This window comes from Panulirus ornatus, chromosome 56 (genome assembly GCF_036320965.1).
Source record: "Panulirus ornatus isolate Po-2019 chromosome 56, ASM3632096v1, whole genome shotgun sequence".
In the NCBI taxonomy this organism is placed as follows: Eukaryota; Metazoa; Arthropoda; class Malacostraca; order Decapoda; family Palinuridae; genus Panulirus; species Panulirus ornatus.
Window position 1 is genome coordinate 23,008,145 of NC_092279.1, and position 17,329 is coordinate 23,025,473.

Genomic DNA, 17,329 nt, shown 5'->3' on the forward strand with positions numbered 1-17,329 from the left:
TACAATTTTCCGGGAATACTTTACAAACTTATGCCTCTATAGTTTGAACACTCACCTTTATCCCCTTGCCTATGTATGAATGGCACAATACATGCATTCTGCCAGTCCTCAGGCACTTCACCATGATCCATATAAACAATGAATATCCTTACCAACCAATCAACTACAGTTACCCCCTTTCTTAATAGATTCAACTGCAATACCATATATATATTTCTATTACCCCTGGGGATAGGGAAGAAAGAATACTTCCCACATATTCCCTGCATGTCGTAAAAGGCAACTAAAAGGGATGGGAGCAAGGAGATAGAAATTCTCCCCTTCAGTTTATACTTTTCCAAAAGAAGGAAGTTAGAAAGGAGCCAAATGAGGATTTTCCCTCTGAGTCTCAGTCCTCTGTTCTTGCTGCTACCTTGCTAACATGAGAAGTGGCAAATATGAATGACTATGTGCCTGGGGGTTGATGAAGACTGTAAATCTGTGATGGGGTCGACAGATTCATAAGTTTGGGAAACACTGGTAGGAATACAGTGTAATCTTAGTATGAGTTTTTGTACTTATTAGAGTATTATAGTTAGTACACACAAGTATTGCAAAATATTAGTGGTGAATGGAAAATTTTGATTCCTTGCAGTTGCTGTACATGGAGTGGGCATATTTTGGAAAATGGTATAAGAAACAGCCCCTGCATGTTATTCGGCGGTACTTTGGCGACAAGATGGCCCTCTACTTTGCATGGCTGGGATTCTACACAGAGATGCTCATCCCAGCCTCTATCCTGGGAACCTTCACTTTCATCTGTGGTCTCTTCGTCATGTTCTCCGACTTCAACAAGCCTAGGTTCTCTGGGGTCTCTTTGTAATGTAATTTTTCACACACAAGATTTTGTGTTCACATGCTTAATGATACTGTTAGAATTAGTCTGTTCTTTACTTCATTGTTTACTTTACACCACTTATTTTGGCATGTGAACCAGTTGTTTGGACCTGGCCGGATGAAGAGAATTGGTAGGACCTAATAGGATAGGTGCACTGGTCTGATATCCGTTAGATGAGTGTATTGAAAGGCCCTTGACTCTTGTTTGTTACAACCCAGCCATTGTGTAGTATGAATCCCTCATGATTCCTTGGGCATGCTTATGCTATTTCTGAATGACCTGCTTTCATCTAAACTGGAAAACCGAACTCATTTTGAACCATATGTAAAAATACATCATTTAAGACAAAATTCATAATTCATATCTTGAATGTTAGATAACAGTGAAGATCAGTTTGATTTCTTTGATGCTTTTATCCCTAAGACTGCTAGCAGTTTTTGGTTTAGATTTTGGTTGGAGTAAATGACTGACATTGATTCGGAGTTTTCTGAATTGTGCCCCAAGTTTTCTGAGCTGAAATACAGAATTTAGATCCCAGATCCTTATTCAGCATGATTAGTGGCACCTAAGATGACACTTTAAATGAAATTAGATTTCTAAAAAAAAAAAAGTGTGTGTGTGTGTGTGTGTGTAGGGGGTGTTATATTTGTAAAATTATGAAATAATGGGCTATTACCTTAAATGTTAGCATACTGAGGTTGTGTCACTTGGAGGACAGTCATGTCAAAAGTCTTCTCTCTCCACAGTGAACATTTTCATGCTACTAGAAGTAATGCAGCCTTGGGCTGTTAGAGCATCTAGAAAGAGATCATGGGTAGCATCAGGTCTTTCATAGGAAGAGAAGGGACAGCTTAAGCAAAGGAATAAATATCTTCTGTAAGAGGAACGGGGAATGACAGGGTTCACAATGGTTTGGGAAAAGTCAGTAATTTTGTAGTATCTCATGGAAATTTGCAATTTTAGCAAAATGAGGGATAGTAAGATCCAAAATATTTTTATGATTTGACAATACCTCATCCAGCTATTGAAAAATTAATTGATGTAGCTGTAGCCAAGGTGTAAGAAGGCCAACTTTAACTTTTCATTGATAGTGTGCATCAAATTTGCCACTTTGAACTGATATGATTTGTAAGCAAATAATCCATTTCTGTTGGTCTTGCTGATAGCATTTTGCATTGTGAGTTGACATCCTTTTTATAAGGAGGCAGCAGTGAAGAAAAGTCATTCCTCGGGCATCTTTGACCATCTTTATTGATAATGTCGTGTTTTAGAATGATTTTTCTGCCCTGTGGATTCTTGATTTTTTCTTATCTTTACATTTTTGACATTGTATGTGGATCCTTTTCTAAAGGAAGAATCATAGGCTACTCTTTCCTAAACTGATGCAGAATGGCTGAAGTGCTACATTTCTGCCTGTGTCTTCTCATTCTGCTTGCTCACATCTGGGAATCCTTGAAAACACTGAGTAAGGATTCTGTGGTGATCCATTCTTATATGTGCATGTCATATATAAGATGATATGATTTTTTGGTAGCTATTTTGTTTGTGTATGACATTTATTTTCTAGCTCCAGTGTATCACAAGTTTACTGTTACTTCTGCTGGTTTTTCATTTCCCTAACTTGCACCCTTCCTTTTACAGAATAACTTTACACACTCCAGAAAGCATGTTAATATTCCCACAGAATATGCCAGGTCTTTTGTTATATTGATATGCCTTTTTCCTTGGGGAAGAATCGTTTTGTTGTGTATTTAGTTTATTTCTGTATATATAGCTATTGCTGCTGGTTTGATTTTTTACAACTTCTTTGCAAGTGTAGAAGGTCATCAGTTATTTCCATTGTGAGAAGCAGTTCAAGTTGAGCCTAGAGTCTTGCAGAGCCCTCAGCTAGTTACCTTCACTTCACTATTCTTGCTCAAAGCTGGGTTGACTGCTCACTTATATTTCCTAGTTTTTTTATTTATTTAGGAGGATTGTCACTCATTTAATAGCACTGCTGTTTGTAAGAGATGTGATATTTTACATGTGCATTCAATGATGAAAGCATGAAGTATTTGAGTTGTGCAGAGGACATGTTACATGTAACTTATCATTCAAGTGGTTAAGGACATTGTGAATATTTTAGAAAGTCTCATTCTCATTTCTGTTGAATGGAGATAGGAGGCCAAAGAAATTTTCAAATGAAGTATTGATGAAACAGATACTTGCTGAAAGTTTGTGTTGTGTTTTATTGTAGATCGGTGCAGTAATAGCTTTAAATAAAGATGATATAATGATGAGAACAATTATTTGTGCTGAAGACTGAGCTTGTCTCATATACCTGAGCTTGAAGTAAGCATCTTTACTTTGCAAGCAGTTTCGCTTTAGGCCCTCATGCATGTACTAGTAGTACATACATAGATAATTGCCATACATTACAGTAAATATTTACCATCTCCCTCACCCTTTTAATCTCATCTTCAAACAGTGAGGAGATTTGCAACTCCCAGGCTAACATGACTGGGTCCCTGATTATGTGCCCACTGTGTGATAAGCTTTGTGACTTCTGGAAGCTCTCCACTTCCTGCCTCAATTCCCGCATCACATTCCTCTTTGACAACCCTGCCACCGTCTTCTTCTCCATTGCCATGTCCTTTTGGGGTAAGGATTCTCATGGTAGGGACAGTCCTTTTGTTTTTTTTGTACACAGCTGTGATGATTTAGATATTAGAGCTTTTTCAAGGGAAAATTTCATGAAGTTGCATCAAATCTCAATTTTAAAAATGGTGTTGGTATTTTTTTGTGTTTGGTATTCTCCTAATTAGAGGTATCATTTTAAAAATGTGTGACACGTATATTAGATAAATTTTGCTAATGACTTATTGAGTTCAAGTAATTAAGTATGTTTGCTAATTAGGACTCCTGAAGATCCTGGATACCATTTGAGGGATGAAGTTAGGAATAATGTCTGTGTGAAAAATCTTCAGCAAAAATAATTTATTGGTTTGAGTGTTAGCCGTCCTAATTTGGAAAAACTTGCTAAAGTAAAACCTTAATCAGGCACAGCAAGATCTGCTAGACCATAATCTTAATCAGCTATGGCAAACTTTGCTAACACCAAGTCTTAATCAGCCACTATGTTCCTGGAGCTGTGGAAAAGAAAGCAGGCAGTCATCCAGTGGCAGTGGGATCTGGAGAACTACGAAGAGGAAGAGGAATTACGGCCAGAGTTTGAGGAGAAAGTCACCACAACAAGGATCAATCCAGTCACCAATAAGCCTGAACCATATTTGCCTATCATGAGTCAGATCACCCGCTTAGTGGCTGCTAACTCCCTTGTCATTCTCATGGTCAGTGGCTGTGTGGTACTTGTTTTACTGCAGTCCAACCAATACATAGTATTAGCTATTAAGATTTCTCATCTCTTTGTTCTGTAATGGCTATAAAACTGTGGTAGCATTCTTGTACTATTTGTGGTGTTCAGGAGTAACTAATGTAATTTTGTTGTGGTAAAATTTGTATTGGTTTCTTTGCACACCAAGCTATAAAGATTGAAGTTCACAGATGTAGTTAGTTAGTCTTCAGTGATGTTAAAGTAGCTGCTAGGCTATTAAGCTCCATATGTGAAGACCTTACTTTGTGCCGAAGTAAAAGATTAACTTAGTTCAGATTTAGTTGATCATGTCAACCCTAGCTTTGGAAAGAACACAGTAAGTTGGGAGAGGCGAGAACTGATATGTCTATATTTCAAAACAAGATTTTAGGAAACCTCCGGGAAACTGGTAAGGAAAATATTGCATTTTGGCTAGAGACACCTAAAGCAGGTAACAAAAATATAATCCACTAATACAGCTCATAACCAACAAGTGGTCCAAAGGCACCTACTGATTGGAGTCAATCATTGAAAGTACTTAAGTTTAACAGGCAGCACAGTCTTCATACTAATGATAAAGCATCTTTATTTTAGAAGTCAAATGTATTAGATTAGATAAGGGGAAATTTATAGTAACTTAGAGAATGCATCAATTGAGCAGGTAGGCATTTCATTATCTGGACATGGGATGAAATGGATTGGATCGGTATGTTATATATGAAGTGACTTGCTTGTAGTAAGCAAAACCAAAACATGTGAAGCTATTAGGCTTGGCTGAGGATGATAGGATCTGGCTTTGGCATGCTGTAGATGATATATGCAAAGAAGACCATTGTTATGTATTATGTATTTATCTATCTATATCCTGACACCTATTAGTTGTGGGAACTCTCATCCTGTGGGTGGCCACGGAACCTGTCCTTAGATGCCTCCCTCACGTACACCATTCCATGCATTCTTCTACTATTTCTCTCCCTCCACAACTCTACCACTATATTTCCCCATGTCATAGGTAGTCTTCCTCTCAAACCAACCCATTTAATCATACTTTCATACCCTCTCCTTGTAAAATACCCATTTTGTTATTTTTTCCACATGAATAAACCTCCTCAAACTATTATGTTTCAGCCATTCTACTACTCCACAGTTCATTTCCTCTGCATTTCCTGCCATACTAAATCTTTCATACACCCCCACATTTTCCTGTGGGGCAGGGAGGTGCTGGGAATGCAAGTATGATCATGTACATTTGTATATATGTATGTCTGTGTATGTATATGTTTATATGTATATGTATGTATATGTGCATGTATGTATATATGTGTGTTTATGAATGGATGGGTCTTTCTTCATCTGTTTCCTGGCACTAACTCACTGATGCAGGAAATGGCGATCAGTTATAATAATATGTATAATGTTACTTATAAAATGAAAAAAAAATTCTCAGTAAAGCTCAAATACCAGTAACTGTATCTGAAAGCCTGTATCTCCCTACAGCTGTTTGTAGTGATGGCTGCAGTGTTTGGTGTAATCATTTACCGCATGGCTGTGGCAATTGCCATGTACCAAACTGGGTCTGACTTAATACGACGCAATGCTAAGATTGTTACCTCTATGACTGCTGCGTGCCTCAACCTCATAGTTATCATTATCCTCAACTTTGTAAGTTGCATTTTGTTATCATAAGTAGGTTTAACCTTTTCAAAGTCTCCTTCTCTTAATCTTTAATTTCTCAATATTATCCACAATACTGCTGTCAATAGTATATGGTGCTTGGCTGTTGATAGTACACAATGGTTTCGGTGCATTGTACATGACAGCTAAAGGGTGGCTGAGTAGAAATAAGACCCATTTTCATCTGATCCAGATGCTTCCTTGATAAGGAAGGAGCAGTTATGAAAAAAGCTGTCTTTTACAACTGTTCCAATCATTTCAAAACTATTATCCATGTTATCTGTACAGATGTGAATATCTAACATAGTAGTCCCCCATTAAGTCTGTAATGATAATTCATTCATTGCATTACCACATAACCATTCATGTGTAACCTTTCACCATTTTTTATAACCATTTTTTTTTGTTGTCCTCAGTTCTATGAGAAGCTGGTGGTTTGGCTAACAAACCTTGAAGTGCCAAGGACAGAAACAGAATATGAGGATTCTTTCACCCTCAAGATGTTTCTCTTCCAGTTCCTAAATTTTTATTCTTCTCTCATCTACATTGCTTTCTTCAAGGTAACTTTCCAAGTTTTTGGTTAAGTATACTATAGATACTGAAATTTATTTTACATATTTACCACAGATGTGTCACCATAATGAAAAGATTTGTAGATTGTGTTATACCAAGTCAAAAGCCTCTTGCAGACTACTTTCCCTTAAACATTAGATAATTATAAAGTGGGAGAAATTCCTGTTTCTCTAGATAATCTGTAAGATTTTATATTCTAGCATTTCACTTATTTTGTTTTTATTCATATGAGAATGTATATGGTAATTATCTGAAATTTAAAGAATAATTGTTAGTATCTGTTTTTCCTAATGTCATAAGGTTTTGCAAAGACCTCAGTAATGAGTAACCATTTTTTCTTCCCTTCAGGGGCGGTTTTTCTACCACCCAGGTGATGCAGATGCACGAACTAATTTACTAATGAACCTTCGTTATGATATGTGTGACCCTGCTGGTTGCCTGTTTGAACTATTTGTCCAGCTGGCCATCATCATGGTTGGAAAGCAATTTTTCAATAATGCCATTGAAATCTTTCTCCCGTAAGTACCAGCAGTAATTTTGAGTGAATGTTGATTTATTGCAAATTGAAACTCTTTGGTAACATGCTTGATTATAAATGTTTATACATAAAGTAATGATGATTTGAAAAGATTTATACATGAAGATTTAGAGCTATGTAGTTTCAAACATAGTTTATATAGTTTTGCAAATGAAGAAATTGATATGCTTTCGAGAGTGTTTGCCTGACTAATTAATATACTGCATAGTAGGTCATATATGAAGTAAAAGGATAATCAATATATAGGAAACTAAACTTGTACATTTCTTTGCTTGAATGGCCCAGGTGTGCTTTATTTTATCAAACATTATTCAAAGTATATATTCTCACAAGAACACCCTACTTGTTACTGACTGATAACTGTTGCATCACAAAGTTTCGTTTTCAGCTTGATTATTGAATTGTATTCTTTAATACAGTTGGAAAGTTTTATAAAAGATACTGAAAATTGATGCATGAAGCATTACAGTTAATGATAATGAATTGGTAAACAGTGAAAAATGTGACAGTAAGATATGCAGAACTCTTCTTGATGGAATGAAATTTGATAGTTTTGATATACTTGTAGGTGGTCACTGTTGGCTGGCATATGAATCATAAATTAGGAGAAAATTCTTATTAGCAATAAGGAGAGCAAGAGTTAATACCGAACAATAGTGTGCCCTATTTATAGACAGTTCATTAGTAGAAATTGAGAGTAGAGACTCTGTGTGGAGAAGTAATGGCAAGATGCCTAAATCATAGATCATATGTAACTGTTCCTCTGTACAATAACCCAGTTAAACTTTGCTAAGACAGAAATTATTAATTTAACAGAATTATACGGTAGCTCTTAAAATGAGTATTGTATGAAGTGCTATGAGTATGTATGAAGTGCTTTTTCTCACAATATGATATGACCCCAAAACACAGAGAGAAAAAATCAATAGCAGAATAGGAATAAGGTTTGAAATATGTTTTAGTGTATATATATTAAGAATAAAATTAGTGTTTTGTACAGAAATGTAGATATTTCAAGTGATCAGTTAAGTATTTGATATATGGAGGTGCAATTTTCCTAAATGTTCAGCCAACTCACCAGTTTAGTTTCCCCTTATGTAATCCCTTAACATTGGCAGGTTATCCAAGTTTGACCATTAATAATTGTTTATTATTTATGACATTAAACAAGATCTTCATGCAAACAAACCCTATATAACATCTTTTACTTCTGTTGCACACTTTTGCAACACTGTGAGGTAGGATTATTCTTATTCATGACTATAGGGAACTAGTTTCTAAAGAGATCTATCACCAGCTGTAAGAAAAAGGTTGCTGGAATATCTTCAGTCTTAAATTCCACTTTGTGCCACCACAATGAGCCAGATCAGCAATTTTATGTCTTTTGATGCTTATTTGTTGTGGTGTTTAGGTAATTTAGGGTAATGTAACATCAACATTATGAGACCTGGTATGTTTGAGGAAGAGCTTTGCTAGGGTGTAATATATAGCTCTGAGGAATACTCTGATACCTGAAAAAGAGGAGGAGCTTACTTGCTTGTTTTTGTGCTTGTGCCATCCTCTTTACCTGCTTCTAAGATGGATAAAATGAAGGAGTTTGGATGTATTGTTTAATATTATTGTAAAGGCAACCAATTGAAGTACAAAGGATTATGAAATGGAAAAAGAAGAGACATGGGAAAGCATTTCAAAATTTTGGATGAAGTGAAAAACCTGCCTTTTAAAATGTGCCAGGTCATAGTTGTTGAGAAAGACATGTGGGGCCTGGATGTGGATAGGGAGCTGTGGTTTCAGTGCATTACACATAACAGCTAGAGACTGAGTGTGAATGAATGTGGCCTTTTTTTGTCTGTTTTCCTGGCACTACCTCACTGACACAGGAGTTGGTGATGCTGTTTCCTGTAGGGCAGGGGTGGCGCCGGGAATGGATGAAGGCATGCAGGTATGAATATGTACTTGTGTATATATATGTATATGTCTGTGTATGTATATGTACCTATATGTGTATATGTTATGTATATGTATGTATAAGTGCATGTATGTATATGTGCATATATGAGTGGATGGTCTTTCTTTGTCAGTTTCCTGGTGCTATCTAGCTGACACGGGAAGTGGCGGTCAAGTATGATAGATAAATAAATAGATTAAACATATTTGTATATTTGGCTCAGATTGATAATATTTTATACTGCAAGTCCTTGAGCTTATAGAGTAACTCTGAAGAATGCAGTAATAATTGTGCTTTATCAAATTCTCCCTCAACAGGAAATATACCTCTTTAGAATTTTTTTTTTTAGTACATTGAGATTGTGCATTCAGGATAATGCGTGTGTGGTGGAATAAACGAACAGGGCATGACAACCAATTGAGTGAGGCCTACACACGTTGGGAACAGGACTATGATCTAGATCCCTACACACGCCTCTCTCTTTTTAATGAGTACCTTGAGATGGGTAAGTTTTCCTATTTCCTGTTGGTAACCTTTTATTTACTTTTATCTTTTACCCATGTCTTGGGATAATTTACATCAGTACCATGTAGGTCATACTTTTAAAGATTTTTAAAGACAAGGAACTATAAAATTTTACTGAAACTTGGTTTGCATTGGTTTATGATCCCTTAACTCTGGTACTTTGTTCTCTGCTTCATCATATTTTGTATTTAAGGATGATTTGTATTTGTACCTCTTAATTCATGGTGTAGAAGACTATGGAAAACATGGGATGTAGTATTTTTATGGACATGGTTTGTGACGAGAGCGTATCAGGAAGAGTCCCATGATGCTGCCTTAAGGCAGGCACAATCTAGAAGCCCATCTTTGGATAGGAGGGTTTAATCCTCAAGAGGCCAGATGAGCCTGTCTTGCCTCATATTGCATGTTTTAGGCTCTTATTTTTTGTGCTCATAGAGCTCCTCGTGCAGAAAATAAGTTTTTCAAATTTCAGAACTCTCATGGAATCGTAAAGTGCTACAAAGGCTATATATTGTATTGATATTTTTGCATACCTGATATTAAGTTAAGTGAGCCATTTAGAGCTTTAGTTACATGCAGAATAAATTATCTTAATCTTATTCATGGTTGCTTGCCTCTTAGGCTTCTTCAGTCTGTCCATCCATTTCATCTTTAGTTTACCCATGTTTATTTTATCTGCTCTTTTCCACATCCTTTGCTTTGTCGGATATCCCATTTAAATTCCATGCATCAAACTGTTCATTGTTCACGTTGTCAATTTCAGTAATGCCACAATGTTCCAAAAATCTATCTTAGCTGCTTCCCCTCAACTAACCAGGCTCCTTTTTTCATGTCAACTTTGGAGTAGGTAGTACCATTTGTAAAATCCTTGTTAACTCTCTCAAATTGGTACTGTACTTTCACACAGTTATTTTTTCCTCTCTCAAACTGGTACTGTACTTTCACTCTGTTATTTTTTCCAAGTAATCTATTTAGTCCACTATTCCAGTATTACAGTATTTCAAGATTTATCCAAGAGATAATGAACAAAATTTCACCCATTCAACTATGTATCTTATACTGAATATCCTCAAAGGAATTCTTCGTTGTACTTTTAGTTGGATCATAGTTTGTTCTAGCAAGGGCTGTTTGAACTTTAAATACCAGTATTTATATATGCATGAGCTAACATAGTTAGTAGATGTGTATTAAGTGAATAAGTAATGATGGTAGTTTCCATTTCATAATATTCTTTTGCAGTTGGTGTGCTACTTGACACAGTATTTCTTAGTCCCAGCATGCTGTAAATCTGAGGAACTATAGGAATGTTAACTAAGCTAGATTAAGTCCATCTTTTTGCTTAGATCACTGTACTTTGGTCACCTACCACTTTTGATGACTTTTTCTTTATATTATTTAAGTTGGCCTTAGTAGCATTCCATGCAATCCAAACTTCTAAGTTATTTATTTATATTTATCATACTTTGTCACTGTCTCCCGCGTTAGCGAGGTAGCTCAAGGAAACAGACGAAAGAATGGCCCAACCCACCCACATACACATGTATATACATACACGTCCACACACGCACCTATACATACCTATACATCTCAACGTATACATATATATATATATATATATACACACACAGACATATACATATATACACATGTACATAGTTCATACTGTCTGCCCTTATTCATTCCCATCCCCACCCCACCACACAAAATGAAAACCCCCTCCCCCCGCATGTGCGCGAGGTAGTGCTAGGAAAAGACAACAAAGGCCACATTCGTTCACACTCAGTCTCTAGCTGTTATGTATATTGCACTGAAACCACAGCTCCCTTTCCACATCTAGGCTCCATAAAACTTTCCATGGTTTATCCCAGATGCTTCACATGCCCTGGTTTAATCCATTGACAGCACATTGACCCCGGTATACCACATCATGACAATTCACTCTATTCCTTGCACGCCTTTCACCCTCCTGCATATTCAGGCCCCGATCAACTCAAAATCTTTTTCACCCCATCTTTCCACCTCCAATTTGGTCTCCCACTTCTAAGTACATTCTGTAATACTTCTTTAATACTGCTGCAAGCTTTTTTTAAGATTAAATGTATTGGATACTTTTTTAATCTCTGATTGTTTAAATTGCACTTTGACATGACAATTTGGTTATAAATCCATACTTTTATCTTGTCCTATTTTATTATTTTTTTTCTTTATAAAATCCAATTTTCTTAAGTCTATTACAGTCACTGATAAGTCAACACATTTGGATCATCATTATATGTATGTATTTTTGACAGAATGAGCTGTTCAAGAAAGGTATATTTCACTTGACCCATACATTTAACTGTATTACTGCTGTTAAGTGAATAAGTATGTTCACAGTGATTTTGAACATTGAAAGGATGAACTTGGAAAACACATTGATCTATCCTTTCTTTTCTTTTCTTTCAAACTATTCGCCATTTCCCGCGTTAGCGAGGTAGTGTTAAGAACAGAGGACTGGGCCTTTTTTGGAATATCCTCACCTGGCCCCCTCTGTTCCTTCTTTTGGAAAATTAAAAAAAGAAACGAGAGGGGAGGATTTCCAGCCCCCCGCTCCCTCCCCTTTTAGTCGCCTTCTACGACACACAGGGAATACGTGGGAAGTATTCTTAATCCCCTATCCCCAGGGATATTGATCTATCCTGTTTCATTAATTTTTGTCTCCTCTGCTGGAGAAGAACCTGTTGTTTTTGTTGTTTCTCATTTTTCATACCCTAAACCTGACATTTGACCTGATCCTTTCAGGTCAGGTCAGATGCAGGATATAGTGAGGATTTACTTGACCTGACTTGTTTTGGTCAGGTCAAAGGCAGGTGGTATCAAGGGTGAAGTAAAGATGTGTTTGTTGACAGTGATGTGAAGAAGCATTTGTCAATGGTGAAATAAAGATTGATTTGTCAAGTGGAAAATTAATGTAGATTTTTTGAGGGTGTGTTTCTCGAGGATGAAGATGCATTTGTTTAGGATAAAGAGAAATTGTTTTTATTTTTGGTGTAAAGAAGGTGCATTTGGTAGTGTCCACCCCTTTAGTGGACACAGTGGTGAGTGATAGTGCAGAGAGGGACATAATGCATTTGTTTGTAATGTTGGTGTTTCTAGTTTCAGTAGATTTTTGTACTCGCCACTTTGGGGTTAAAATAGCTGATGTACAAAGCCAAAACTGTAAGAAATTACTCTTGTACCAGACATCATCCACTTGGCAGGCTTGCTTGGTTTCTTGGAAAATCCCAAAAGTGTGATTCTTAGCCAGTTTAAGGGGTTGTGGTTTAAAGCCTCATTCCTACAAAACTTATCCATACAAAGGTGCACTTTTATATGCCCTTGCTGCATCTCATGTAGGAGGTTGAACATAAACAAAAATGAAATTTTGAGAAAAGTAGGCCCCTAAGTTTACTTGGGAATTCTAACATATGGAAGATGGGACCTGCATGGCATCATGGGCCTTAGAGATTTTGTCTTTCAGCTGTTATACCTGACATTAGTAGATGACATTTAGTAGGTAGTATTCAGCCCATGGCAATTAGCCACCTGACTTTGTACATATTTTGATAGTATATTCATGTTGTCACTTTACCAAACCACTTACACCTTTATTTGTATTTCTCTTATCACCCTGAGTACTTTTCTGTCACTGACCTAATATTACAATTTGCAGTAATCCAGTACGGGTTTGTGACACTGTTTGTGGCTGCATTCCCCCTGGCACCAATCTTTGCTCTGCTAAACAATGTTGTGGAGATTCGATTGGATGCATACAAATACCTGACAAAGAGTCGGAGGCCTCGGGCAGAGAGGATCCAAGACATAGGTATCTGGTTTAGTATACTGAAGGGCATCACTTACTTCTCTGTATTTACTAATGTGAGTGTTAATTACATGCTCATTATTACAGTTTATATATGAAAGATATTGTGAATAAGCAGTGAAATTTAAATACTTAGCTTTTTTAGTTTTCTTTTGTTGTGTGTGATACAAAGTTGTAAGTTTGACTGGTTAGGTAAGGTCCCATTGGACAACCCAGAGCACTAGTTATGACTGGAAGATAGATTTAACCATATAACAGACTTAACCACACCTGATTCTGTCCAATTAACGGCTGGTTTTATATCCCATCTGGCATCTGGTGTTGTATATATTCAACTTGTCATAAATATGTACAGTGCTTGAGTCTTTTGAGAAGAAACAGAAATTCACAAAAAACTGCTCAGTCTTGTATTCACTAAAGAAGGAAGGAACACTTAAAAGAGAAAAGAAATGCTGAAGCCTTACATCATTTTGGTTAGAAGCAGAAAGGAAAATAAAGGATTCTAGTGGGTGGAGGATAGGTATAGCAAAGGGATGAAGGTTGGAGGTGTTGTAAATGTTCATCATTAGAAATTTGAATAATTTGCTACTGGATAAAGGTAATTGACTGTTTTTAATATATCCTAAGGACAGAAATTGTACATTCTCTGATTTAGCCATTCACTATAACAATGCATTTTTTGCATCCTCAATAGCCGTCCTTTTACATAAAATTCTAATTGGTGTTTATATCTTTTTACAGGCATTGGTCATTTCATACACAAGTGACTTTATTCCTCGTTTAGTATATATGTATGGTTACTCTCCTGAAAATAATCTAGAGGGTTATATAGAAAATACTCTCTCAGGTATGTCTAATTTTAGAATATAGACTCATCTGATTTTACAGTAACTTAAGTCACAGGTCATTGCATTAACATGTGGTATGACAGTATAAAATTGATAATGAATCATACTACATCCTTATAATTGATGAAGATGAAATTTTCTTTCTTCATATAGTGTTTTTTCTCCGTCTTTTACTGTAAATAATGTTCAACTTTTAAGCATACTGCCTGAGCATAAATTTCATTGTTGAACTTTAAATGTTTTTGTAAGGTATTTTCAACTAACAGTTTTAAAGAAAGGAAGTTGTAAGATATTAATGAATGTTAAATGACGAATTACCACATTTAATATTACTTCTCCTTTAGTGTTCAACACATCAGAATATACAGACACTATGGGGCCAGAAAACCGTGAGGGATGGCCAGAAACTTGCCATTACAGAGCTTATCGGAATGGTCCAGGTGAAGATAATGCCTACGGCTTCAATCTTCAGTTTTGGCATGTTTTTACTGCACGTTTAGCCTTCATATTAATATTTGAGGTAATGTTAAACTGAGAATGTTGTTTCCTTATGAAATAATTTTGCTAGTTGGAAATTTTTGAAGTCTCTTTGTATAAAGATTTTACTGTGGTATATTGTGTGTATATAAAAAGGAAATTATGTTGTGTGCAAACATAAGAATACAATCAATTATTTGTTTATATGTTATCCTTAGTATGTATCCCTAAGACCCCTTTAGCCCTTAAACATCTCTAACCCTCAAAATTCGCATTTTTCAAGTCAGAAAATGTAGTTGACCATACAATTTCAAAGTTATTCATATAACAATGAAAAAAAATGTCAAAAGTATGCTCTGTCCTCTTCTTTAGTAAAGTGCAGAAGTTTCATAGATTCTTCAGCACAACATGCTAAAAAGTGTTGGAATAGGGCCTGAGTGTTAGATGTTTTGTAATATATTTTACCTGCAGTGAAAAATAAATTAATGATTACTGTATCATGTTTCATCTTACATGAAAAATCTCATCTTGATATTGTCAGTTATTTTTTATAACAGCAAACCTATAAAAGTTTGTAAAATTACCAGCTACACCAGTATTGTATTGTATTGTAAAGGTTTGGCAGGCACTGGCAACACTACTTCCACTTTTGCAAGAAACCTTTCTGCTCCCTCATCTTGGTCTACTCTCATTACTGGAAGAGTGATTGTTAATAAAATCACTCCATATGAAGACAGATCATTATTGCAAAATAATTCAGTATCATCGGCTAATACCCTAAATCTAGCAAAAAAAATAGGAGCTTAATTTCCTTTCCTAGAAAAATCACAAAAATGTGCTCCCACTGGCGTGGTTGGAAGATGATTGACTGCAAGGAGAAATTATCATGCACTGCCAATAGCCGGGCTGTGTATGTGGCCTTGAAACTGAGGCATGAAATACACTGTCCAAATGTCCTAGAGGCACTTCTCAGCTAGCAGAAGTATCTAACTAGAGATGTAAAAGGGTTAATGGGGCTCATGCAGCATTCAGGCTGCACTCTGTACAGGAGGAAAGTAAAGTGGTTTGTTTGGAGTAAGAGGATACTTGATGACACAGTACATTACTCTTTCTCTGTCCCCTGATGATAGAACCTTGATAAAGTAAACTTACTGTTTGCAGTGTTACCTCATGCAGATGAAGTCTGTTAATATCTAAAAGCAAAGGAATGGAAGAGGTTGGTTATGCTGGAACTGAAAGGCTGGAGGACAGTATGTGGTGTGAGACAGGTTGTACGGGATGGCAGTGTAAGAGAGATGAGTGGCAACAAGCACAGCATGAGTGAGGGAGCTGACTAGTGCATGCAGACACAGAATTGATTTGGACATCTGGTGAGGATGAGTTAAGAAAATCTAAGAGGAATTACTTGTGAGAAGTAGAAGGAGGTAGGTATAGGGGGAGACTGAGAAAGATGTGGAATAATGGAATGAAAGATGTTTTAATGTATCATGGCTTGAACATTCAGGAGGTTGAGAGGCATGCATGGGATAGATTAGATTGTCAGTATGTTACATGTTGGGCTACATGCTGTCTGTTGGCTTAACCAGGACACATGAAGTGGCCAGAAGAAACCATGGAATAGCCATTGGGGCTTGGCTGTGGATGGTGTACTCTGGTTTTGGTGCATTTTGCATGACAGCTAGAAATTTAGTATGAACAAATGTGGCTCTTTTCATCTTTCCTTGCACTTCCTCACAAAGGTGGGAAACAGTGAACAAGTATGAAATAAATATAGACTTGTATATATTTGTATATATTTGAAGTGGTTTGGGCTCATGGAGAGAATGAGTGAGGAAAGATTGACCAAGAGGATATATGTGTCGGAGGTGGAGGGAACGAGGAGAAGAGGGAGACCAAATTGGAGGTGGAAAGATGGAGTGAAAAAGATTTTGTGTGATCGGGGCCTGAACATGCAGGAGGGTGAAAGGAGGGCAAGGAATAGAGTGAATTGGAGCGATGTGGTATACCGGGGTTGACGTGCTGTCAGTGGATTGAATCAAGGCATGTGAAGCGTCTGGGGTAAACCATGGAAAGCTGTGTATGTATGTATATTTGCGTGTGTGGACGTATGTATATACATGTGTATGGGGGGGGGGGGCATTTCTTTCGTCTGTTTCCTTGCGCTACCTCGCAAATGCGGGAGACAGCGACAAAGTATAATAAAAATAAAAATAATAAATATATTTCTGCCTGGAAGTGGAATCAGGAGGAGACTTATATATGCACACATCCACTTTCCAGTCATCATTTTAATGCACAGAAAACAGAGCTTCCATTTATAGCCACACTCACAGACTATTCCAGTCTACCTAGACTGCTTCATGTGTCCTGGATCATCCCACTGATAGCATGTTGTCACACATATACCATGTTAATCTAATTCATTTCATACCATGCATTCCTTTCAACCCCCTTAATGTCCACACTGCAATATCTGAGCCTCATTAAGTCCATCTTTCCATCTTCATAGTCTTCCTTTACATATGATACATATCTTTCTTTGCTTGTCCTTTCCATATTTTTGACCCAGTTCCCCATACTTTAGCACATCTCTGATCTAAACTGTCATTCCCACCTCACACTACATATATCATCCTCAGACATTTAATTTTCAATTCATCCTAAGGTATTTAATTT

General features: G+C 36.6%; 1 protein-coding gene across 10 annotated transcripts in view; it reads left to right on the top strand.

Annotated features, from left to right (window-relative positions):
• LOC139766017 (anoctamin-5) overlaps window positions 1–17,329 on the top strand; it is a 131,442-nt gene that overhangs the window by 108,137 nt on the left and 5,976 nt on the right. For all 10 annotated transcript variants that reach the window (XM_071694110.1, XM_071694107.1, XM_071694108.1 and 7 more), the window contains 10 exons: window positions 635–840; window positions 3,345–3,517; window positions 3,989–4,206; window positions 5,727–5,891; window positions 6,320–6,463; window positions 6,825–6,994; window positions 9,334–9,467; window positions 13,179–13,384; window positions 14,070–14,175; window positions 14,521–14,696. In XM_071694110.1, the coding sequence (XP_071550211.1) occupies window positions 635–840; window positions 3,345–3,517; window positions 3,989–4,206; window positions 5,727–5,891; window positions 6,320–6,463; window positions 6,825–6,994; window positions 9,334–9,467; window positions 13,179–13,384; window positions 14,070–14,175; window positions 14,521–14,696 (1,698 nt within the window). The remainder of the gene's footprint in view (window positions 1–634; window positions 841–3,344; window positions 3,518–3,988; window positions 4,207–5,726; window positions 5,892–6,319; window positions 6,464–6,824; window positions 6,995–9,333; window positions 9,468–13,178; window positions 13,385–14,069; window positions 14,176–14,520; window positions 14,697–17,329) is intronic.